General features: G+C 54.4%; 1 protein-coding gene across 3 annotated transcripts in view; it reads right to left on the reverse strand.

The window, feature by feature from the left end:
- SSBP3 (single stranded DNA binding protein 3) overlaps nucleotides 1–24,967 on the reverse strand; it is a 166,632-nt gene that overhangs the window by 10,180 nt on the left and 131,485 nt on the right. For 2 of the 3 annotated variants that reach the window (XM_068539955.1, XM_068539957.1), the window contains 9 exons: nucleotides 17,292–17,372; nucleotides 16,319–16,378; nucleotides 12,089–12,155; nucleotides 11,900–11,976; nucleotides 3,673–3,737; nucleotides 2,942–2,990; nucleotides 2,285–2,320; nucleotides 1,758–1,812; nucleotides 344–414 (listed from right to left, as the gene is read on the reverse strand). In XM_068539955.1, coding sequence (XP_068396056.1) covers nucleotides 344–414; nucleotides 1,758–1,812; nucleotides 2,285–2,320; nucleotides 2,942–2,990; nucleotides 3,673–3,737; nucleotides 11,900–11,976; nucleotides 12,089–12,155; nucleotides 16,319–16,378; nucleotides 17,292–17,372 — 561 coding nt within the window. The remainder of the gene's footprint in view (nucleotides 1–343; nucleotides 415–1,757; nucleotides 1,813–2,284; nucleotides 2,321–2,941; nucleotides 2,991–3,672; nucleotides 3,738–11,899; nucleotides 11,977–12,088; nucleotides 12,156–16,318; nucleotides 16,379–17,291; nucleotides 17,373–24,967) is intronic. The other variant, XM_068539956.1, reaches the window with a different exon arrangement.

Here is a 24,967-nt window from a genome sequence, read left to right on the forward strand (position 1 = left end):
AGGTGCACAGTCAGCCGAGCAGGGACCGGCCCAGGCCCACCTGCAGCCTGCTGCTCTTCCCCGTCAACAGCCGGCTCGGGCCAGCAGGGGTCCCCACCGTGAGGCTGGGCGCCCCACTCTGACCAGAGGTGTGGGAATCAGCCCACCCACTTCTCCCCCACCCGCTGCCAGCTATGAAATGGGAACCAAGCTGCCCAAGAGTCAATCACTTTTCTGATGGTTTATTTTATCCATCTTTGGTAACAAATGGCTGCCATCAGCTAAGCTTGCTTTCCGCTCAGCCGACGAAGTCAGTTGGATCTGTCGCAGTACCTGATGTGTAAATTATTAGAAGCTGACTTACGTTGGACCGGCTGCCTCCAGGCGGCACCGGGTTAATCATTGTGTAGATGTTGTCACTGGAATTTGTTGAATCTGTAGAACAGTGGAAACCCGCAAGTCGGGGTGATTAATTCACTTCTTAATTAAAACAAACTCATGGCACTTGAACTCATTCTTTTGTATTTTACCACCTAAAATTTCCTCTAAGTACCACCATTTTCTGGCTAATTTGTATTTAATGAAGATTCACAAAGTTTTTAATCACAGAAAATTCAACTGTGAAAACCACTCAACCCTGAAAGGAAGGACTTCAGGGTGCCTGGAAAGCAATGTGGACATGGCAAAGCCGTCTCCCCCATCACAAACCAAATCTGGTCCCCAGACACTGCCTGGCAATGCAGGGGCGGCCAGACCACCACCTGTGCTCTCCCCGCAACCCCGCCCGGCAGTGTTAATCAAACTGGGAAAGAGAAACACCACAAGCTGATGGGGCCACCCTGCCAAGCTGATGGGGCAGGACGGAGAGGCAGGGATGGGGCTGGAGACGCAGTAACATATGGAGTGGTTTAATGTGACCCAGTCTGAATGTAGGTCATGCAGCTCATAAAAATGCAGCAGCAGAAAGAGGGAGCAGGAGCGGGAATATCACGGTCGCCGCCAGATCCACCCCTGCCACTGAGCAGCTTCCCTGCTACGGGGAGCTGAGGGGATGGGAGAGAGGGACTCCTCCGTGTCCCCAATTAGCCAGAAAAGTCTCCTTAGGAAATCAGCTAACATGTTTATATCAGGAGCAGGCACCGTATTTCTCGGGCAGAAATCCAACTACCTCTCACTTTTTATTTTGGGGGTGGGTAAAGATAGTATGTTGAATTCCTTCTAGTTGATGGTATGCTACTCTTAGCAGGGAAAAAACACAGTTGTGATGGGGGGGGTGGGGGGTGTGTGTGTGTGTGTGTCTGTGTGTGTGTGTGTGTGTGTGTTATGAGCACATGCCCTCTTCTGATTAAAGAAAAGGGGAAAAGGGATCTTTGATACAGAGGACCAGAAGCCAATAGCTCTAGACACTCAAGAGGCATCACGCTGTACAGTCCTGGTCCCAGGATGCCAGAACCCCAAAGCCCCTTTTCAGTCATCTAGAGAAATGACAACCAGGACAGGATTCTCTCTGATCAGCGGGAGCCGAAAGCAGTGAGACCCCTTGTTCCCGGATCTCCTTGCTCTGCCCTGTCCTTTCACTGGAGATGAGGAGTGACCCGGCTGAGGCCACATCGCAGGTTGGTGGCACCGGGGCCTCCTGCCCACTAAATCCCTGGTGCCAAGATGCCGGGTGGGGGGCGCACTGCTCAGGAAGAGCGGCTTGCAAGCCCTGGCTCTGCACCCAGGCCCCTCCAGGACTCCCTACTCCCTCAGCGGCACCCCTCCCCCAGCATTCTTACCTGCAGGACTAGGCATGATGGGTGTTCCTGGGGGGCCGCCACCACCAGGGGGTCCCTGGAGATGAGATAAAAACGGACATCAGAAACCCACGGTAAAAAACCCATGGTGATGACACACGTGGGGAGATCAGCGGCCAGTGCTCACCCGGGGCCCAGGTGTTTTAAGGCTTGGGGGCACTGGATTCCCCCTTTCCTTTCTTTAAACCAAGAGGTAGCTGTGGGTGTGCGTGTATGCTCACACACATGGGGACCGGTGAAACCAGAGGCCTGTAGTGGAAGCTGACTGGCCTACTGGTCAGTCCCCCGAATGGGGGTCCCAACTCTGGGTCTTGTTTGGGGACTTCTGGGCCACCAGAAAGTACAGATACCTGAATACTGACAGCAAGTTCTAGCACAGTTTGGAATCTGTGCTCAGAATATGTTGTGAAAGGAAAGAGACAGGGCCCCCACCCCCCCGCCCCAAGTACTCTTGTACACACAGTCACATGGGGTTAGACATGCAATGCCCCAAACCTGCACACACTTACCACGTAGGTGCCGGGTGATGAGGAGGAATATGGAATCTAGAAACAAGAGGGGGATGAGCCACACCTCAGAGACACCTCCTCTGACAGGCAATGAGCGCTCTACCTTCCAAATCCTTCGGGCGACACAACCCCACTCTTGATGGGAAACACACTGAGCCAGCTGGTAAGTGTCTCTAGGGGGGCCAGGGATGTGAGCCAAGTCCAGTTCCTATGCTGAACCGATCCTGAGAGCCTTGGGGGGCCATAGGCACGGGAGACCCTCCAGTTCTAGGACAGGAAAGTGAGAGCTTTCCCCCACCCCCGGCCTCCTGCCCTGGACTGTCTGTGCTGAGCCCCTTCCCAGCTCCTTCCTCTGAGTGCTGGAAGCCAGCTCGGCCAAGGAAGGGGAGGTCGGCAGGAGCCTCTACACAGACAGGGCTCTGAGCCCGGCTCTCAGCTCACACCTCGGCTTCTGCAGAGCAGCGGGGAGAGCCCTTGATGGCCCCAGCGTGATACTCCCAAGCCTCCCCTTACAGGTGGGCTTCTCCTTGGAGGCATCAGGTGGAATCCTGCCGCATCCCACTCCCCATGACACCTCCAACCTGGGGACAGGAACCACCCTGCGCCCTAGAACCGAGTCCCTCGCAGACAGCGCCCCCCGCCAACCTGGGTACTCACTGAGTTAGCACTGTTAGGATTGGGCCAGGGTCTGCCAGCTCCCGGGCCCCTGACAGAGGGAGAGAGAGATGGAGACAATGAGAAAGATGCTGTAAGCACCAAGGGGGTGGTGCCAGCGGGGTCAGAACAAGAGGGCTGAAATCACTAACAGGAAGTCCTTCATACAGTCCTAGAGCTGTTCTGGGGTAATAATGTGTAGTTCCGTGGATAGAAATCTATAGATTCCTATAAATTATGTGCAAAATTTGTGAAAATAATATTTCCTCTGCACATGCATTTTCCTAGGAAGGGAATACAGAGATTCTCATAGGGATCAACTACCGCAAAGGGGCTACACCACTGAAGCCCTGAAAGAGTGATCAACCGTACAGGGCTTCAAATCTTGACCCTGCCACTTATAGAGCTGTGTGAGCCTAGGCAAGTTACTTCACCTCTCTGTGCCTCAGTTACCCATCTGTCAATAGGGGTAATAATAAGCACCTCACAGGGTTATCATGAAGATTAGGTGAGCTAATCCATGTAGCAAGCGTGGAAGACTGCCCGGCACAGACAAGCACTACATGGGGGTGTATGAGGTCTCATCACCGGTATGCTCAACACCCTCACTTTACTGATGAGAGACTGAGGTCCAGAGAGGTGCCAGTAATTACTCCCATCACACGCCTCTCAGGGGGAGCAAAGGGCGGGGAAAGCCATGGGCTCTGAGCCGCCAGCAGGGCGGTTGGCCTTACATGTTAATCCCGGGCATGGCGGGGCCAAGGGAGTTGGGTGGTGGTCTCATGCCGCTGCCGTAATTCTGCAACGATAACCAAGCGTCAGTCTATGAGAAGGAGAAGGGGAACCGGAGAGAGAAGGAGGGGGAAAAACAAACAGAACATAAGCGAGAGGGTTAGTCTGTGAAAAGGATCTGATGAGAAAGTAATACATTCATTAAAAAAATGCGGGGAGGGAACCAACTGACAGGAACCACAATGACAAGCCAGCACAGAGGAACAGTCACAGTTTTAGATGCATCTTCAGGGGTTTCAGGATGGGTCTCTCGAAAGCACACGGGCATCCAGGAAGGAGCTCATGATGCCAGTTGGCACCTGCCCTCAGGTCTCAGGCAGGAAAGGGGAAGAGACTCAGTAACAGGACCAGCTGGTGACCACCACCCACCTTAGAAATCTAGGGAGAAGAAACCGCCAGCAGGCTGGGGGCAGGGCTGAGTCAGCACGTGGAAAGGGAGGCGTACTCCCAAAAGGCCTGTCCCGCAGCCCGGCGTCTACAAACCCCACCCTGCCCCAGGTCTGGGCTGTCCCCCCATACAGTCACCTCATTCAGGTGTCAGCACGTGCGGCCCTCAACAGGCACAGTACTGGAGGAGCAGGAGGAAAACTCTGTCTCCCTGCTCAAGGGAATCACTGCTCCATTTAAGAGTCTACACAGAACTTGGAAACTTGCAGGAGTCCCAACTCAGCTCGGCACAACCCACCATGGCAGTGGGATGGGTCAGAGCAACCGGACCAAGCACCCAGGCCTTTCACCTGGCTCATCTCCTTCACCACTGCTCCCCGACTCCCCTCTTCCAGAGCTATTTTCTTCGCAGGAATAAATATCTTGCCTTCCTTCTCCACTTGGCAGGCTCCTACACATCCTCCAATACCCAGATCAAACAGCACCTCCTCTGTGAGGCCTTCCCTGCTCATCCCGTGGGGTTAACTGCTCCATCCTAGTCACTCCCAGAGTGCCTTGTAATGTCCTCCCCCAACGGCCTGCAGCACTCTGGCTTATGATCGTGGCCACATGTCCATCTCTCCCACTGGACTCTGAACCCCTTTGGAAGGCGGGAACTCTATCTTACTGATCTTCATATCCCCCGTCACTGCACACACATCAGCTGGCACAGACTGGGCGCTGAATCATCAATGGAGTGAAGAAGTGAATGAGTGGAAAGTAACATGAGGCTGGTTGTAGCTTGAGCTCCGCCTTTGTAGGAGAAAGTAGTAGGTTGGTGGAATTTTGATGGCAAAGGAACAGCCAGCATTGGCCGTTTCTTACTGAGCACATAACACATACAGTCTCTGGTTTGGACCTTGTAACGATGACATGAAGCTGGTATTATTCCCATTTTATAGAAGAGGAGACTGAGGGTCTGGGGGGAGAAAGATGTGCCCAAGTTCACAGTCAGCTAATGTCTCTGCTGGGGTTTAATCCTGGATCTGCGAGCCTCAGGGTCTGCTCTCTACACCACACATCTGGGAGGTGGGGAGGAGGGTGGGAGTGGGGACACAACAGGAGGCTCAAGGGCCCGAGCTGACAAACAGAGCCGCCATCAGGCTAGTGGCAGGTTCTCCAGCCAGGGACCATCTCGGGACCACCTCCTTGGCTTGGTCACCCAGAGAGGGGTTTGGAGTGAGAGTGTCCAGACAGGGTGTGCACAATGACAGCAGCAGCGCCAGGCTGGCTGGCAGACAGCAAGGCCTGCAGTCGGGGGAGGGTGGCCACGGAGGGCTCCTCGGGCAGCCGGCATCCCCCGTGCCTGCTCAGGGCTGAGTCCCTGGGCCGGAAGACACTCACCTGCCCTGGAGCAAATATGCGGCAAGATCAGTGAACAAAGGGGCCAGTCCCTCCCTATAGACGATGTCACGCGTGGTGAGCAGAGCCACAGATTTGAGGTCAGAACACAGAGAGCCTGCGCCAGCACAGCCTGACTCTGGGCAAACCACACAAATAACAATGCTTCCTCCGTGCCAGGCTGTGCTACGGGCTTAGTATCACCTACATTTAACCACCACCACCTCACCACTATCCCCACTTTAAAGACTAAGACACTGAGGCGCAGAAGCAGAGTGATGGCCCCTCGTGCAGCTATGATCATGGCTTCAGAGCTGCAACCCCTCCGCTGTGCTGCCTCGTCCATAAGATGGGGACAAAGAGCCCCCAGCCTTACAGGGCCGTGTGAGGATCAAATGAAATGATGGCTCTGAAGTGCTCCCTCAGCCCTCAGAGGTGTGTACTGATTTGGGATGTTAGCAGAGCAAACGCCAAAGCCTTTAATGCTGCCTGAAGCATGAGGTCTTAAAGGGCCCTTTCTAAGCCCACGTGCAGCTACTAAATCCCCTGTACAAATCTCAGCCTCGCTTCCGCTGCTCCAGAACAGGAAGCTCACCACCTCCCCAGGCAGCCCACTCTTCCACTGTGTGCAGCCTGGCCAACCAGAAAGGTCTTCCAGATAGAGAGTGAGATCTCCTCCGGGGGCTGCAGCTGCATCCTGCTCCCTCTCACACCCAGGAGAGCGGCCGGCACTGTGGGGATGGAGTGGAAGGCTGGCCTGGGGGCCGGCGGGAGCCCAGGACGTGGCAGCAGAGTGCGGCGAGGAGACGATTAAGCAGGGTGCTCACTCCTGAAAGACGTCTGGACATGCAGCCCCTCAGGGGAGGCTCCGGGTGCACCACCTGCTGCCCTAACCCGACCCCCTCAGGAGCCTCCCAAAAGCCGGCACGGCCGCTGCCCAGGAGGGAGCAGGCCTGCCAGGTCCTCCCTCCTGCTGAGGCCCAGACCCTGACCGCCACTTACATGTTCCCACTTCACAGTTGACAAACTGGAGGCCCAGAGAAGCCAAAGACTCGCCCAAGGCCATACAGTAAATCAGGGGTGAAAGTAAGGCTGACAGTCAGGTTTCGGAGGCAAGTTTTCAAATCAGAGACACTGGCCTTTTCACAGAGGATGGGAGGGCTTAGAAGCACAGCTTCACGGACTCAGTAGAAATGGTGCTCTCTTCTCCCAGTGCCCACCTGCCCGCAGCACTGGCTTCTGAGGTGTGGCCATAGCCAGACACCCCCTCTTCCTCTGTCCTCAGCACTACTCTGCAGGGACGGGGCAGTTGGAGACCTGGGAGGAGTCCTTGGTGCAGCCGTGGAGCCGGCCACATCCACAGGGGTGTGTGCACGTGTGTGTCTGTCTACCTCCCCACACCCACACCTTGTCCCGACGAGGGCACTCCAGACCCTGGGCAGAGGGGCTGATCCGTGGTCAGGAACTATAAAGGGTCAGGCCCCACCCTCTTGGTCTCAGTTCTGTGCTCCTGGGCAAGGTCCATGGCGATGCAGAAAGGCACCCTGCAGCTGGCAGGGGCCGGGGGCTGCTTCTGCTTCCTGCAACTCCTTGGCACAGGGGCTCTTTTTTGATGTTGCCTGGGGCCCAGAAGAATAGTCTTTAGGACAGACCTGTCAAAGGGGTCTCCAGGTTGCTGGGCAGTTTCCTGGGCTTTGGGCCTGCCCTCCACCACCTCTAATCATGTAGCAGCCTGGCCAGCCCCACTGGAAGGTCTCCGAGGAGCCACCAGGGAAAGTGCCTTGAGTGGCTCCCCTCTCTCCTCACCAGCCCAGGGTGCCCTGGCCTGGTTTACGATCCTTCCATCTCTTTCTGGGGTCTCTGCTCAGAGGCATTGAGCTTGGACTGTCCTGGCTCAGTGGGGAGATGCAGCTTCTCCTGGTGGCGCAGGACTGTCTCTAGGGATGGTGGATTATCCTTCACCTGAACATTCTGAAATGCAGACAAGCCAGGTTGGCATCTGATTCTAGGCTACGCTGACCCCACCCCAACCAGAATACCAGACGCACTGCAAGTGGCATCCGCGAGAGCCTTCAGAGCCCTGCCAGTTTCAGCCTCACCCCAACAGGACTCACTTTTGAAAAACTGAGGCAGAAGTTCTCACCTGACACAGGCATGGGCATAAGTCTTTAAAGAGAGGATACAATTAACTGGAAATACTACCTCCTTTCTCCACTGGCTGCTTCACAAAACCAGAATAAAATCTGCCTGAGGCACTGAGGGCAAAGGGCAGGGTGATGCCTGGTTTGCTGGTTCCTTTGTGACATTTAGGTCAAAATGATACACAACCTCAAAAAGTATGATGTAACTCCATTCGGTTTTGAAACCTATAAAGTAGCCCCAAGACCACACTGTACCTATTCTTTGTTCAGAAAGTTCTAGAGTGGTCCCACTATTAGAAATCTTATTCTCCACTTGGAATAACAGGCTGAAGTTTTCCCACCTCTGTGTCCAGTCTCAGCACAGCCTTGTGCATGCAGTGGTGCTTACTAAAGACTGCCTGAAGGGGCTTGGTCGCCTTTCTTAACAGGCCAGGCATGGCAGAGACAGGGCTCCCTCCCTGGGCCCAGGCTCTCAGGAGGGAACGGGATCCGTGCGATGCTTTGCGGAGCCTTGTGCTGCGGTCTGTCTCACAGCTGCTGTTTCACGCAGCCCCACGACGAGCCCTGTGAGGTCATCACCCGGTCACCCATTTTGCAGATGAGGGACTGGAGGCCCAAACAGGCTGAGCTGAGGCCAGGACGGTGTTCCTAGCACTAAGCTCAGCCCTCTCCTGTCCACTCTGAGTGATCAGGGCAGCACCCTCAGGGGACAGAGAGAAAGGGCTTGGGGGGTAGGTCCTGTCCTCTCCCTACCCTCAGCTTGGGGGTCTAAAACTTCAGGCTCTACGATGCCCACTCCTTGGCTGACCCCAGAACCTGCAATCCATCTCATACCCCAATCTTGCCCAGGCCCAGGCTCACTCAAGGCCAGGTCTTTCTGCCCCCAGTGAGGGGCTGGTGAGGACAACCGGGTTGCTCTAAGGGAGGTCTGGCTCTGGAATTTAATACTGCACCCTACCCAGAGGGGCACAAATGATATGGGAAAGGAAGGAAACAGAAACACTAATTAGAAAAGATACATGCACCCCTATGTTCACTGCAGCATTTTTTACAATAGCGAAGATATGGAAGCAACCTACCCATTCGTCTTGGATAAAGGAAATGTGGTAAACACACACACAGAGGAATATCATTCAGCCATAAAAAAGACTGAAATCTTGCCATTTGTGACAACATGGATGGACCCTGAAAGCATCATGCTAAGTGAAATAAGTCTGATAACGAAAGACAAATACCGTATGATTTCGTTCATACGTGGAAGCTAAAAACCAAAGCAAATGAACAAACGTAACAAAACAGAAGTAGTTACAGATACACGGAACAAATGGGTGGTTGCCAGAGGGGAGGAGGGCGGGGGGCGGGGGGGGGGGAGTTGGGTGGGGAGGAAACAAATAGGTGAAGGAGATTAAGAGGTAGAAACAACCAGTTGCAAAATAAAATGAGTCATGGGTATGAAATGTACGGTGTGAGGAATACAGTCAGTAACTACATAATATCGTTGTATGGTGACACATCATAGTAACTAGACTTATTGTGGCAATCATTTTGAAATGTCCAGAAATACTGAATCACTATGTTGTGTAACAGGAACTAACGCAGTGTTGTAGGTCAATTATACTTCAAAAACAAATGAACTCACAGAAAAAGAGATCAGATTTGTGGTTACCATTGGCAGCAGGTGGGGCTGAGGAGGTTGTGGGGGGAGGACTGGATGAAGACAGTCAAAAGGCACAAACTTCCAATTACAAGTAAGTACTAGGGATGTAACATACAACACGATAAACAGAATAAACACTGCTCTATGTTACACATGAAAATTGTTACGAGTAAATCCTAAGAGCTCTCATCACAAGGAAAAAACATTTTTTTCTATTTCCTAATTCTGTATCAATATAAGATGATGGATGTTCACTAAACTTATCGTGATAACCATTTCATGATGTATGTAAGTCAAATCATTATGCGGTACACCTTAAACTTACACAGTGCTGTATCTTAATTATATCTCAATAAAACCAGAAAAAAAGAAAAACAAAAAAAAGGAGAGATGTTTTCAGAGCCCCTGAGGTTGGCGGGGTGGAAAGGGTCAGCTGGCCTCACCGCAGGGCTAGCCTCTCCCTCCCCTCTGGGCACCGACCTCCGAGCCTACAAGAGCTCCACCCCTGTACCCTGCTTGGTGAGGCCAGGAGGGCCCTTTCCAGCAAGACCTCAGCCTTCAGGACCCCCACCCTCTTTAAACGTGCCATGAGAGTGTGCCAGGCTGCTGCTCAGGGACATGGACACGACGAAACTCCCGCTAAGCCAGAAGGAAGTCCTCGACTTTGGGACACTCTGCCCTTGGTCCGTCTGATAATTATCCATTCCCAGCTTCTGGAACCTCAGTATTACTACAGACTTAACAAGCTGTTAATGGCCTTTGCCAGAAAAAATAAAAAGAAATGCGAAGCAATCACCAAACCCAAGCAGCTCGAGTCCTGAACACTGGTTTTAAGGCCCCAAGTTGGAAAACACGAACTGCTTCCTAAGAGGCTACCCTGGGCCAAGCATCGCGCCAAGAACTTGAGCCTCCTCCTTTCAGCAACTGCACAAGGAAGTACTGGTCTCCTTCCCATTTTACAGATGCAGCTGCTCAGTCTCCAAGAATCAAGAGGGGTGGGTGGTGGACTACTCCATCCTCTTGTGTCCCCTAGACTCCCCCACCCCCTGGACATCCTGGAAGTCCAAGGCCACTGCTTATTTCCACACCAAGAGTATCTCTAGTGTGTGGCTGAGGAATCTGAGAGTTTCTGACTCAGGAGAGGGAACACTTGGCTTTCAGACCCTGCCACCCCTCCCACGGGTTCCTGCGGAGGTCAGCTCAAGCCGGCCGCCTGGCAGGAAGGGGCCACTCTGGTAGCTTAAAAGGAGCTGGTGAAAACACAAGCTCTGGGGGATTTGAGGAAAGAAAAGAAAACTGGAGCTGCAATTGGTGTGGGCTTGCTTCCTTTTAGGATTAAGGGGCCAACGAAAGACAAGGACCTCCCTAAAAATCTTTCAACGCCACAGATGTTGCTGCCATCACCGAGAAGAACGCGGCAGCTGGGGGTGCTGTAAATACAATTCCAGACAGAGTGGAGGACTGTGGGGTGTGGCAGACGCCTCTTCCTCCAAAAGGGAGGCATGTGTGCGTGAGTGGGGGCATGACCTCACCCCCAGGGAACCGGAAACCTGTGCAGGGGCCCAGAGCATCCCAACACCGACAAGCAGGAGTGGGAGAGACAAGCAGGCCTCCAGGCAGGGCAGAAAAGAAGGGAAGGAACACCCTAGAACAAAATCCTCCTGCTCTCACTGTGAAATGCCCCTCTCCTTACTCAGACTTCTGGCTTTAGATAGTCAGATACCAGAGAAATCCCAAGGAGGACAGAGCACAGCAAACTCTCTGCCACAGCGCCTGCAGGACCCAGAGCCGCGTTCAAATACTCAGAAGAGCGGGAGCCAACTGTGAGAAGGTGCTGGAACAGGAATGGCCTGCCAGACCCCTGCCTGATGGAGCTGTGTCCCAAGGAGCGACCGCTGTGTTGCTGCTATAAAGGGGTGGGCAGGGCACTTGAGATAATTTCCTCTAGAGGTTTCTAAACTGTCCTTTTTGGCAATGGAGGCCCTCTGGGCAAAAGAAAGCTTAGGCAGGAGCTTGGTGTATGAAAATGGCACAAGCTCTGAGTTGAAGGGAGCGCCGGGGCCCTGGCAGACCTGGCTCCTCGCAGCTGGGTGGTACCACCAAGAACCACAGCTACAGATTCACCCCCCACTGGACTGGCAGGGACGCTGGGGCCTGCTGGGGCCACCGAGGTGAAAGTGATTCGTCCAAAGTCAGACAAATGGTGAGCTGCAGACAGAATTATGTAATATCCTGCCTTGGGTCCCAACAAACTGTGACCGTTGAGCCAGCTCAGGCCCACCCCACCTCCCAAGGGTGGGAGGAAGCTTTGGGGACCCACACTGCTGCTCGGGGACATAGACCCCTGCCTTCCAAATTCCTCAAATCCCTCCCATGGAAGGCTCCCAAATGCTCCTCTTCCCCAGCTCGCTGGGGGTCCCCTCAACTCTGCCAGGTGGGCTGCCCAGCTGTGGGCATAACGGGCCGCTGGGGCCCTGGTCACGCCCTCTCCCCTCACCCCTCTGAGCTGCGAGACATGGAAAGGCTAACAGACTTGGAAAGAGGAGAGAAGGCGGGTGCACACAGATGGCCGGGAGATGGACAGACAGACAGGCGGTCGGTTACCTGTGGGCCGGGCCCCATGGGCCCCATGCCTCGGGGAGGGTTCATTCTCTGCATTGATCCTCCCATGTTGGGGTGCCCTGCGTGACAAGAGCGGGTGAGCCGTGAGTGGCAGGAGGTGGAGGCAGACAGTGGCGGGGGGAGCCCCTCCCGATGCCCCCCCACCCCGGTGGCCCACCCTGCCTTGTCTACCTTGTTGTCGCGTGGGATCCATGGAATTGGGCAGCAGTGGCTGTGTCCCAGGAACTCCTCCCGGAGGCTGAAAGAGACGTAAGACCCGAGGTGAGTGGCTGCCCCCCGGAGCTGGGGACAGAGGGGAATGCACCTGCCTGCCCAGGCTCCCCACCTGACCATTTAGGGCCACTCATGGCCTCCCCGAGACCGCTCCTGCTGCCCGCCGGCTGGGGGGCCCCCGGGGCAGCAGCAGTCAGCTCCAGCTGGCGTTACGGAAAACTGCAGCATGGGTAGGTCAGCATGGGGGCTTCATCTCTGGGAGAGGAACCACGGGCCCAGCGCTGCCGTCTTGGCAGGTTTGCATACCAGCCAGAGCCCAGTCACACTCTGGCCGGGCCACCAGCCACACCCCCTCAGAGGCAGCACTGCTCCCTCCCTCCCATTTACCACCCAAACTCCAGCTAATGCAGTTTAGGCCAAACCCTGTCTCTCCTTTGCCTCGTGGAGAGTGGAGATGTAACTCGTTTTATCCCCAACTCCCAACTGTGGGGACCCGAGAGACCCACTAGCTAAAATCCTGCCACCGTGGGAGGTCCTTTTTCAAGGGGGCAGGGGAGGAGGCGGCTTTTGAGATTTAGACGAGGGAGCTGAGGTCCAGAGGCCTGAGGGCCCTCAGTCAGCCCTCAGTTGCCTGCAGGCAGAGCCAGGAAGAACACCGGGGACCCGGACCCCAGGGGTGGAGGAGGCAGCCTCTAGGAGAGAGTGAGCAGGATGCTGAGTGACAACCTGCCGCCCAAAGCCTGGTGCACGTGGCGCACGCTGGTGTGACTACTACAGAGGTGAGGACGGGGCCAGGGGTTTCCTGAGTGAACGCTTGGCACACCGGCTACGAAAACCCCTTCAAAGCGATTTATTTGAGACTGAAGTTATTTCAGCTGCAATATGAAAAAAGAGGAAAGAGCTGGGGGAGGGGGAGGGAAAGGGAACTTTGCTTTTAGAACCCCATGCCTTAGGACTAAGCACAGGCCCCTGGCTTGGAGAGGAAAGCCTCTGTGAAAGCTGGGCACCTGTGATGGGGACCTCCACCCCCGCCCCCCGCTTCGCCCAGGGTCCCCCAGCCCCGACTGTGCTGTGGGGATGATGGCCGAGTGGGGAGCGGCTGGCCCAACAGGAAACTCCAAACCAGTTCTGGAACGAGGTGGTGGGAAACAAAGGGACAACTTCTCACTGTTTAGCTTCAGAATGGCCTGTGTGCGTGTGTCTGGGTAGGGGGAGGCTTCTGGGAGCGCCATGCAAGCCTGCGGGTACTTGCTGTTTGAGAAGTGGCATCTGGCACCTGCTGCTTCCATCTGCCTGGGGCTGCGGAGTGTCCCTCTCTGTGGCCCTGGGTTTTAGCTGTTCCGACCTCTTGCTTCCTCCCAGCTCTGCTTCCTCTCCCGAGTTCCCAAGCTCTGAATCACTTGGCTGGTTTGTGTCTGCCCACTTGGGGGCCTGGGATATTTCTCGAGCCTGGTTTCAGGACTCCGAGAGGACACAGGAAGACCTGCCACTGAGGCTGTTTGGTTTGGGGGCTCCTGGGATGTTGAGGTGCCGGGAGACCCCCACCCCAGGCCTTGGTAAGCCCCCATCTAACTCTGATGGAGCGGCCGTAGGGGGTTGGACAACCACTTCCTTTCCAGGTAGCCCAGTGTTGACCACTAGTTCTGGCCGGAGGCTCTTCCTTGGGTTCCCCTAACCCTGCTGTGTGTCAGAACTCAGGAGCAGAGCAGGGCTTCCCGGAGGCCCAGAAGGGACCCGGGAGTCACTTCCCTCACTGGAGTGACCCTGAAATGAGGCAGTCTGGGCCTCCTCTACCAGGGAAGGAAGGTGTGCAACAACCAAGGTAAAAGGGGCCGCACTGCAAGGGCTGAAGCCCTCAGGCGTAAGAAAGGAGAAAAATAACGGCTCATATATGGGACTGCAAGCACGAGCCGTGCACACACCCTTGGGGCCTGCTGGGGAGAGAGATGCTCTGGGGCTGTCCCACAGGCTCCTGGAAGTAGGCCAGCGCCTCGCCTACAGCACCATGGGGCAGGCGCAGGAAGTGTCTGCCCAGTGAACGGACAAATCCCACCAGAATCTGCTGGGTCACTCAGCTGCCTGCCCGAATCCGCGGGCTGGGTGGGGTAGGGGCTCCGCTGGGATGTGATGTCAGGGCTGCCTGACAACCCCAGACTCTAGCTTTCCTCTCCTTAACCCTGCTGAACCCCACTGCTCACCGCCCACCCATCTACCCTGGCTTGAAACACCACAATGCTCTCTGTACAAGGCTCCAAACCCCTAGCCAGGGAGGCAGATGGAGGACGGCCTTGCAAGGCTTTAGGGCCAGGTCAACGACCCTGAGCTCCTGGTCTCCCTAAGTGCCCTTCTCATTGCCCTAACCCAGGAGGTCACGTGGGCCTGAGCTGCTTCTGCTTCCTCCTCCTGCCCTGGGGAAGGCTGAGCTAACGGGTGGCATAGAGGCTTCTGTGGGACCAGCAGCCCCAACTGAGGCACTCTCCAAGAGACGCCCAGGGGCAGTTCCTGGGACAGGGACACATCCCCCCTTGGAGGACAGAAATGTCTTGAGTCCACAGGAAGCTGGAAATCGGTATAGATTTCCAATGGGGGAGTGGTGGGGAGGTTGGCCTGATTGATTTGTAATGCAAGGTACAGATGATGGATTTATTCTCCATGTGCCCTCTTGGGCACTTGCTCATGCTTAATTGATAAATAGAAACAAACGTTTCCTCTCGTGTCCCTTAATTGCTAGAGGAAGGGCCACAATATATGATAAGGAAGCATCTGTTCCGTCCCTGGGGCAGAGGCCAGTTTGGGCTAAGGAGAGCCCTGGGTGGGCAGGAGGGACAGTTGCTGCTGGGGTCCGTGCATGTGATGGCAGAGGAGGCCCACTTGATGGCCTGTTAAAACCAAAGGCAAGGGGCAGCACTTTTACACCTATGAAAGCTAACTGAACCTGGCGAGGTGGAGAGGAAACAGCACTGGGCCAGGAGCTGCAGACTGACACGAGCCCAGCTCACTGAGACACTTAAGGAAGTCACTGCTCCACTCTGACCCTGTGTTTCCTCATCTATGATATATCCTAGGGTCCCTCTTTGCTCAAAAAGCTGGGTCTCTAATTCTTGTCCGAATTTTTCCCCTTCATGTCAGAGAAAACAGGAAAGAAAAGATTTTTGGAGAAAAAGAATTAGTGGAAACTGGTAGGCTATTTAACTTTAAAATCGGAGTCCCCTGGTTATGAGCATCTCTCCAAAGTCCCTGTATTGTCTCACTCAGGAGTTTTCTTGCAGAGCCTTGAGAATGAAAGGGATCACATTCAGGTAATGCCAATCTAGCTGGCGACCTAACTCCCAGCTCCAAAGGCAACAAGGGCTGGATGTACTGGCACTTCTGGTCAGACTTTCTGAAGGGCTTCTGCAAGGTCACTCTAAGAATTATGTATACAAAGATGTATGGGCATGAAAAGAAATTTCCCTGATTTTTTATTTAAAGTTTAAGTCTGTCTACCCTAAAAAGAAGATAATTCATCTTTACCTCTGCAGCTCTCTTCCCGCCCCTGGATGGGCTGAATCAGGTAGGGCAGCTGGGGACCGATTTCTCCAGACCACCTCGAATTGCCAACCCTAATGGGCCAGCATAAGGCCCACAACTCCAGGCTGAAAACCCCTCCCCGTAAGCAGACCACTTTTCTAATTACATGAACAAATCCTTTCTTATTTTGAGTTGGGTCTGGGAAGCAGGCAGACATTGCTTAAAAACTCACAAATGTCCTCCTCGCTGCATCCAGGCTCCTGATCTAAGCATTCCTATTGGCCATTTCTCCCCTTAATAGCAGGATTATATTTACCAGCCTTGGCAATTCTCAAAAGCTTCCAGGAAAAAATGCACGTTGTCAATTAACTTCATTAAGAAGGAAGACCCTTTTCCAAGAAGGGGCTGGAAGGGGAGGGGCTGGGGCGTTACCACCTTCTCTAGGAGAGTGGAAACCCTGCATTCCCGGCCTGCTGCTCCAGAACTGACTGCCCAAAGCCCACCGGTAGAGGCAGGTGAAATGTTGGGAGGGGCTGCATGGGGACCTGTTTATAAGCCTCCCACGTTAAAACTGTCCCTCCACCTCCCAGCCCTTCTCTCAGATTGTCATCTGAGTCCAAATCCAGCCGGGTTCACGGGTGGCCGAGTGAGGGGAGAGAACATGAAAAGGTACAGTACCTGGTTTCCCATTCTGATCGGGGGCCGGGGGCCGCCTGCGTATCGCGGTGACATAAAAGGCTGCAATTACAGGGCATTAGTTCAATGACAGCCTGCACTGAACGGTGACAGACAGAAATGCGCTCCTCTCCACAAAGTCCAGTTTTGTTACAACTAGTCATCGTTTAAACTCTCTTCCTCCCGGTGGCCTCTTCCCTCCGGGCAAAACTTCCTTTGGGTGGAGGGAGTGATAGATGCATACACCCTGCACCTGTTGGCGGAGATCTACTCTGGATGCCTGCCGGGGCAGCAACTGGGACCCGGCACAGGACGCGGAGGAACGGTTACAGCAATGCAGGGCAGAGGAGGAGACCTCTGCTCTTGGTAAGGGCAAGTGAAAGAATCGGAAAGGGACTTGTACAGAAAATTTTCAAGCGTGCAGACAAAGCTGGATGTGCGCTCACACGCACTCACAACACCGACAAAGGGGGTGGGGAAGGGGAGCGCGGGTGGGAGGGCGGGGGAGGAGGTACACAATGAAAACAGTGAGGGGACAGCGGGCGCCCTAACTCAATGCGGGGGGGGGGGGGGGGGGGGCGGGGGGGAATGGGCAAGAAAGCTTTCTCAGCAGCGAGAGTGCACAAAGAAAAGGCCAGGGATGCAGCTTTGGTTACAAACAATGGTCAACCAAACTCAAAAACCAAACCAAAAGTGAGAGAGGAAAAAACAAAAACGCAAAGGTCGCTGACAAGGTCACAGAAATAGTTTTCCTTTTCTTTTGGTTTCATATCCAAGCGGGATGTGATGTCCAAGGAATGAAGACTATCTTTAGGAAAAAAAAGATATATTTTGGGGGGGAAAAAAATATCTCCTTGGTCAAATCTCCTCAAAAGCAATGGCCAGAGCACATTTTAATTTTTGTTTTTCCTCTGCTGGCTCTGTCCTCCTGGCGCCCCGCGCCCCCCGGCGGGCGGGCGAGCCACAGTGCGTTTACCTGACTGTGGGGTCCCATCATGCTGCTGGGATTGTGAGGTGGAGGCTGTGCGTGCGGCGAGGGCTGTGACCCCGGAGGACCCTGTGAGGCCAGACAGTAGAGGCAGGTTATAGATCACAGCACATGGAGAAGCGCAGGAGAAGCTTAAAAGAACAAAAATTAAACCAAAACAAAGGGCGGGCGTGCAGGCGGAGGGCTCTGGTTGGCGGGGAGGTGCAAGCTGCTGCTTGGGTCGCCGGCTCAACGGTGTGAACGGCGGACAGGAGGGAGAGAAGCTGATAAACACATTCACGGGGGATTTACAGGCACGACAAATAAAATCAAGCTCCTTTGTGGAAGCACACAGGAGCGGGCCGGCATGGTCTGCCGTTGCAGCGGAGTTTGCCATGTTAAATACGTTGATTGAGATGGGATCAGGGCAGAGCGCAGGGACGCACAGAAACCGACCCACCCTGCAGGGCACCCACGAGCCGCCCCCCGGGGCTGCGGAAGGACCAGGAGGCCCTGCCCTCCGGGAGCTCCCGGGCTGGGTGGATGGAGACGGGTCGTGGGCCAGGACCAGTGACCAGTCTACCGAGGGGAGGGGCCCTGATGGATGAATGGGAACAGACAGGAGGAGCGAGGTGGTGCCAGAGACTGAACACATGGGGGACAAGAGGAGGAGACGGTCACCGAGCGCCCACTCAGCGCACTCATTAACATGCCTTCACTTGCAATTGGTCCCGTGACATGGGTTTCTCATTCCTATTTCCACCAATGATGAAACTGAGTCTCAAGGATGAGGAGATTTGGCCACGGCCACATAACCGGTAGATGGCAGAGAGAGGAGGAGAAGCCTGATGGGTCCAAGGCTGACCCTGATCCCTGCAGCCGGACCTGAGCGGGTGTGTGCGGGAGCAGTGGGATGGGGCTCTCCATTCCAGCCACCCCCATCCCAAGCTGACCCCTGAAGCCCTGGGCTATGCTGGCCTCGACTCCCCACAGAAGAGGTGGGCAGATGAATTCCCTTAAACCACGGAGTTGGTCAAACCGTGGGCTTCAGTCCATTAGTGGATGGTGAAATCAGTTCAGTGGGTTGCAGCCATTGTTTTTAAAAACGTGGAACACAATAAAAAGTAGAATAGAGGGCTTCCCTGGTGGTGCAGTGGTTAAAAATACGCCTGCCAATGCATGGGACACAGGTTCAAGCTCTGGTCCGGGAAGATCCCACATGCCGCGGAGCAACTAAGCCCGTGTGCCACAACTACTGAGCCTGCGCTCTAGAGCCCATGAGCCACAACTACTGAGCCCGCGAGCCACAACTACTGAAGCCCGCGCACCTAGAGCCCGTGCTCCGCAACGAGAAGCACCCCGCGCACCGCAACAAAGAGTAGCCCCCGCTCACCGCAACTAGAGAAAGCCTGCATGCAGCAACGAAGACCCAACGCAGCCAAAAATAAATAAATAAATAAATAAATTTTTAAAAAAGAATAGAAAATATTGGACAGCCTTGTGTGTTTTAAGGCAGATACTTTTCATTAATCTCTGTTTATAAACATACGTGTGTGTGTGTGTGTGTGTACTGGGTCACTCCATCAAAGGTATTTTCTGGGCTTCCCTGGTGGCACAGTGGTTAAGAATCTGCCTGCTAATGCAGGGGACGCGGGTTCGAGCCCTGGTCTGGGAAGATCCCACATGCCGCGGAGCAACTGGGCCCGTGAGCCACAACTACTGAGCCTGCGCGTCTGGAGCCTGTGCTCCGCAACAAGAGAGGCCACGATAGTGAGAGGCCCGCGCACCGCGATTAAGAGTGGTCCCCACTTGCCGCAACTAGAGGAAGCCCTCGCACAGAAACGAAGACCCAACACAGCCAAAATAAATAAATAAATAAATAAATAAATAATTTTTTAAAAAATGTATTTTCTACTGCGGGTCACAGTCAAAAAGCATGAAAATCCAGTCGGGGAAGTGCCCTGCTGCTCACTCGGGACGTTGGGAGTGGGAGGCTGGTCCTGCTGATGAGGGCACACCCTAATTCACTCTGCACTGGGGGTTGTGCTGCTACCCTTGGAAATTGAGAAAAATTCAAAACACGCGTGGGGGATGAGTGTGGTTTCATTAAGAAAGAGAGGGAGAAGGGCTCTTTGAGAGACCCAGGCAGGGTTTTCTTCCTCAGCCTCCTCCCTCCAAGCCAGGCTGCCCAGCCTGCTGCTGGCTCAGGAACCAAAGCCCAGAGCTGGGAGCGGGCGGAGGGGTGGGCTCGGGCCGGTGGGCATGGAGACAGAGAGAGGTGTGCAGAGAGAGGCGAGGGGGCCATGCCCAGGACAGGCCTGGAGCTTCTCGGCCAAGTGAGGGGCTGCTCACTTCCCAAAAGCTCCGCGGAGCAGATGTTCCCCTACCTGCCACGCTACTAATTTCAACAAGTGTGTGTCTTTCTAGCGGCTGCCAGCAACGGCATGGTTTGTTACCATGAGCAATTTTCTTAATTAACAGACATTAATTAGCCATTTAGCAATTTTGCAAGCATTTGTTTAGCGGCTTTCCTAAACATGAATACCACTGTGATAATGGCACTGATTAGAGGGTCCCCTAATTAACAGTACAGGGAAGGAAAATTGAAATCACATAAATTAAAAAGGGAGGGGAAGTTAATGAAGGCGGGACATATTTGCACCTGCAAGTCTTTTGTACCGTGAAACTTGGGTGCAATGTAAACAAAATAAGATAATTTGAAGCCAACCCCCCAAAAAAGGAAAATGAAAAGAATGGAGGAGGAGGGTTCAAGGGTGAGGTCCAGTCTCCAAGAGGGGGCAAAGGCCTTCTGTCAGGTCCTCAGCTCTTGGCAGGAAGGAGTGCCTCCTCCCTCCCAATCCTTCGCTGCTCTCCCTGGTAAAATCGTGACCCTCAGGGCCAGCAGTGTGGCTCGGGCAGGTCCCTCACACCTGTGCACCCCGGCAGCCAGGGGAGGTCAAGAGCAGCTGACTCGCTGAGTGATCAGAGAAAAAGTAAGTAAAGCCCCTCAGACAGCCACAGACAGGGGCCTCAGTCAAAGAGTCCTTGCTAAAGGCCAGCACTCCAACCCGAGTTTTGTCATTCCAAGCTGCCCCTTGGCCCTGCATTCCGGCTGCCTGGGCCCCCGGAGGTCCAGAGGGCAGGGCTGGTGTGTGTGCTTCACCTCTGCACCTCCCCCAGAAGCTCTCTGCAGGACCCTGCTGCCTGGGCCCTGATGAGTGGACAGGGAACAACTTGGCGTCCATGCCACTGCTTCAAGACAAATGACAAAGAGTAGTAGTAAGTGAGTGTGGCTGGTCAGTGAGGCCCTAGCCCAGCAACTTCCTTGTCCTGGGGGGAGCCGTGGGGAGCAGGCTGATAAGCCCTGAGAGGGGGCAGTGGTTCTGAAGTCTCTCCTCTGACTTGGAGCTGGGGTTTGGAGTGCCGAGGACACGAGAACCCTAGCCCAGGCCAGCCAGTCACCCAGAGAGAAAAGCCCACGACAGTCTGGACACAGGCGAAGATACAGCTCAGCATTCACCTTCCCAGGGCATGAAGCTCCTCTCCCAGGCCCAGTCAGGCTGCCCAGGCTCTGCTTATATACCTCCCAGCATGGCCCCCAGCCCTACTGGGAACGTCACAGCCAGAAAGCTTTTATTCCACGGAGCCAGAAGCCCACCTTTGCCAATGGGTCACCCACATCCTCCCAAATCTCCATCCTCTGTATCTCTGCTACCCCCACTCAGCCTGACAGCTCTCCGTCACTATATCTGTGTCCGGGTTCTGTCCCTGAGACTGGATGCAACAGCGCAGGGAGGGCCCTGCACACTTGGCTTGTTCTCAGCAGCTGAGAACGGGGCTCCACAGTGGGAAAATGTTTGCTCGTGTAAAGATGATGACGGACGTGTTGCCCATCTCCATGAGGAGGTATGGCATCTGCTGCCCTGTGCTTTATTAAACCACAAAAACGTGTTCTTCTCTTTCTAGTCTGCATTCTCAACAAGAGACTGACAGGTAGGTTTAGAGAAAACAGACCTTTAGTCTTTTCAACTTGTTACCCACTCGAGCAAAAGGCTATGTAGGAGGCAGACCAAAAAAAAAAAAAAAAAAAGAACTTGTTTTAAGATTCTGACCTTTGTTGGGATGTTGGCTTTTCTCTTCCCCAGATGCTGCACAGATCTGGCAGGCAGGTGGAGAGAACGGAGGTGGAAGGTGAGAGAGGGCGGGAGTCTTAAAGCTGATAATACTGAGTGTTCTCACACAGGACAACTCTCCCCCGCTCCCACCCGCCCTCACCCCGCCAGTGGGGCCTTCCTGGCTTCTACTTGCTGAAAGCTTTAGAAGAACCCAAAGTAGGTGCATCTGGAAGCCTGCTTGGCCAGGATGACCCTCTGCATCCAGCTCCATTTAGACCATCTTCCTCACAGACCTTGGAGGCTTTCCATCCTAGGTGCTGCCCAATCAACCCTCCTGACATGCCAGAGAGATGGATACGGGCAGACATCTGAGGTGAGCAGAATATAGGGCTGGACCAGGCTGGGGGTCCCACCAGAAGCTTGGGGAGAACCACACCTGCCCAGCAGTTACCTGTTTGTTGGCGGCCCTGAAAGATCATCACTTCTTCCAATGCTCTTCGTTCATCGGGGGGGCGGGAAGAGAGGCGCAGGACAGAGGTGTGATTTGTCCAAGGCCACAGAGATGAAGCTGGCGGCTGAGCCACCTAAGCCACATCACCTAACTCCAGCCCAGGGCTCGCTCTCTTCATGATATCATGTCCCCATCCATGCAGACAAAGAAGCAGGCTTTGGAAAGAACTGGGTTCAAATCCTGACTCTGCCACTGACGGCACTTCTCTCATCAGTGAAATGGGAACAATTACAGTAATAATAATGAAGCCACACCTGCCACACAGTACAGATGGCCTTCACTTGCATCAGCTCATGTCATCTCAACTCCTCACTGGAAGGGCTCTTAATTGCTCCATTTTATAGCCACAGAACTGAGGCTCAGCAAGGCAAAGCCACTTGCCTTGGATTACAAAGCTATTAAGTGGTGGGTCCAGGCTGATTCTAGAGTCCTGGGCCGCCTAGCTGGTCCACCATTCTACAAGCCCGTGAGCAGTGCTCCTAGAGGCTGAAGGACTTGTGGGTGCATACAGCCACTCACTCACATACATATCCTGGGTACTGACCTCCCATGCGTCTGGCCAGCCCATGCTGGGGTGAGGGAGGGTCACAGAAGTGCACTGGACTCGTCTTGGCCCTGGAAGCTCCCAGGCTAGCTGGGGAGAAGGATGAGGACACAGTGACAAACAGGCTGGAGTGCTGGTTTAAACTGCCACGGGTTACAAGAGAAGGCGACAGGTAAACCAAGGCCCAGGGAGGCCACAGAATGGAGGCCAACAGGGAGAAGGGATGAGAACTGGGGACCCCTGGCGGGTCAGAACTCTTTCCATCGTACAGTACTGCCTCCATGGGGTGACGGCAAGGAGACCTGTGCCAAAGGGACACCCCAACTTGGAAAATCCCTGCCACTGAATCTGGGAAAAGGAAGGTGACTTGCCCACTTCCTGTCTTGGCCTCGTTCTGCCCCAGACCCTGTTAATGGACTTGCCATTCCCCTCAGACGTTACGGAAATACGTTAACTCCCGCACTTCCTTATTCTTTTTCCTGCCACTTTGGCACTGGGTGGGAGCCTCCGAGAGCCACTTAGGCAGGGCCCGGGCAGGCTCTGCTATGGACCATTCCACTAAAACCCTAGACGCTGACAGTTGAGTGAAAGTGCCTTTGCCATCATCGACATGGTGGGGAGCAGAGTACAACAGATCCAAGGTCTCTGCAGAAAAGCACCTCAGAACCGTCAGCAGGACCCACCTATGCACACACCCCCCGCCCCCCGAAGCTATCCTTGAGAGATGCGCTTGTGCACGATGGGGAAAGCTTCCTCGCATCCATCCCAGCTCCTCCAGGACATGCTGTGAGTCCAGTTTCCTCATAAGGAAAATGGGATATTCTACAGGTATTGCAGGGAGGTGGTACAGCTGACGGTGCTAGGCATAGGTCCCCAAGCTTCCACAGTCCCCACGCCTGATGCTCCAGAGCCACTCACAGCCCATTTACAGGGAAAGCGAGAGCTAGACATACTCTGTGGGATCGCCCTCCTCAGCCTGTTGAAAGCCCACGCATCCTACTTTGCGAAGCCTGGCCTATTCTACCCAGCCAGGTGCACTCCAAACGTGCGGCATCCTCTTTGGACATCCTGCCTTATTTGTGGACGCCACGTGGGCTCCTCCAGGGCAGTGACAGTCTCCACGTGGACATCCAGGGCAGGGCCCGAGCTGAGCAGTGAGGTGTGGCCAGCAGGCGGACCCCTCAGCCACGGTCAGCCAGCCCCTGGGTGGGCACATCTAACACTTTTGGGTTCTAGGAACCAGGAGGAAACGTTAGTAACAACAGGAATGACCACGCTGGTCTTCTGACCGAAAGACTCTTGGGAATGAGGGAGGACAGTACCATAAAATTAAAAACCAAATAAAAAAGAAAATCTGTATTAAATTTTTTTTTTTTTAAAAGGAGAAAGGTAATAAAAGCTATGTGCTAAGTTTATTATTTCCAAAACTCACGGCTCCTTCGCCAAATGCCACCCCATACTCCCCAAAGCTGCCTCCAACCTGCCTGGACATCATGGACTCTCAGAGAAACAGAGATGAGACTGAGTCCCACGTTTTCTGTGTGCAGAGGTGGGCCAGTGGGGAGAACTCGGCTGTCAGAGCCCAAGGCACTGGGGCTGGAGTCCTGCCTGACAGCCCCGGGCATGGGGCTGCTCCTCTGTAAGGAGCGAGGAATCCAGGTGACACTCTCTTTGCAGAAAAGCTGTGACAGTGCTCTGGGAACAGCTGAACACCCCGTCATTACCATCAAGGCCAAATCTGCCTTTAGTCAGAAGGCCTTTGGGGAAAGGGGACTTGAAGTTTTAGGTTGCCAAGAAACAAAACGCTCCACACATCCCTGTTCCCCTCACCCCCCGACTCCTGGGGATACTGGCCAGTGGTGTGGCAAGAATGCAGGGGTGGGTTTCATCAACTGGCAGCGGGAGACAGATGACCCGCATTACTGGTGGCCTGTGCAATCCGCCCGTTGGGCGTGTCACTGTAACTGAGTGAATATAAAATTACATTAATTATACACATGGCAACAGGCATGCAACAGACAATCCAATTTGCTCCTTGGACACGAATGCTGACAGGAAATGCCATAAGCCCATTCTGGGGAGAGGGCCAAGGTGTGCCCGTGTGCCACCGACATCCCAAATCTGTCAACACGGTGTGCCTCCACCCATAGCCTCCCTGTGGCAGGAGGCTGACCACCTGGAGGGGTGATGGAGGGAGGGCTTTAAACCCCCTCCCTCTGATATGCAGCTCATCTCAGAAAAAGTTATTTCTTCATTTCGATCCATGGGAACGAACTTGGCAGTGACTTGGACAGTTGCCTTCCTATCCTGCTTCTATCTGTCCCCTACGCGGAAGAGGCATCTTTATGTGTGTATTGTACGTGGGCAGTAGAGGCTGGCGACAGAGCTGAAGTTACCAACTGAAGGCTAGAGGGGGCTGAGCTGGGCCACACCCAACCGTGGAGCAATGGCCGGGCTGCAGCACAGCCCTGAGAGCTCACAGTCAGGGGGCTGCCGGCCTCCGGGAGATGAGCCC

The sequence above is a fragment of the Eschrichtius robustus genome, chromosome 3 (genome assembly GCF_028021215.1).
Source record: "Eschrichtius robustus isolate mEscRob2 chromosome 3, mEscRob2.pri, whole genome shotgun sequence".
Classification (NCBI taxonomy): Eukaryota; Metazoa; Chordata; class Mammalia; order Artiodactyla; family Eschrichtiidae; genus Eschrichtius; species Eschrichtius robustus.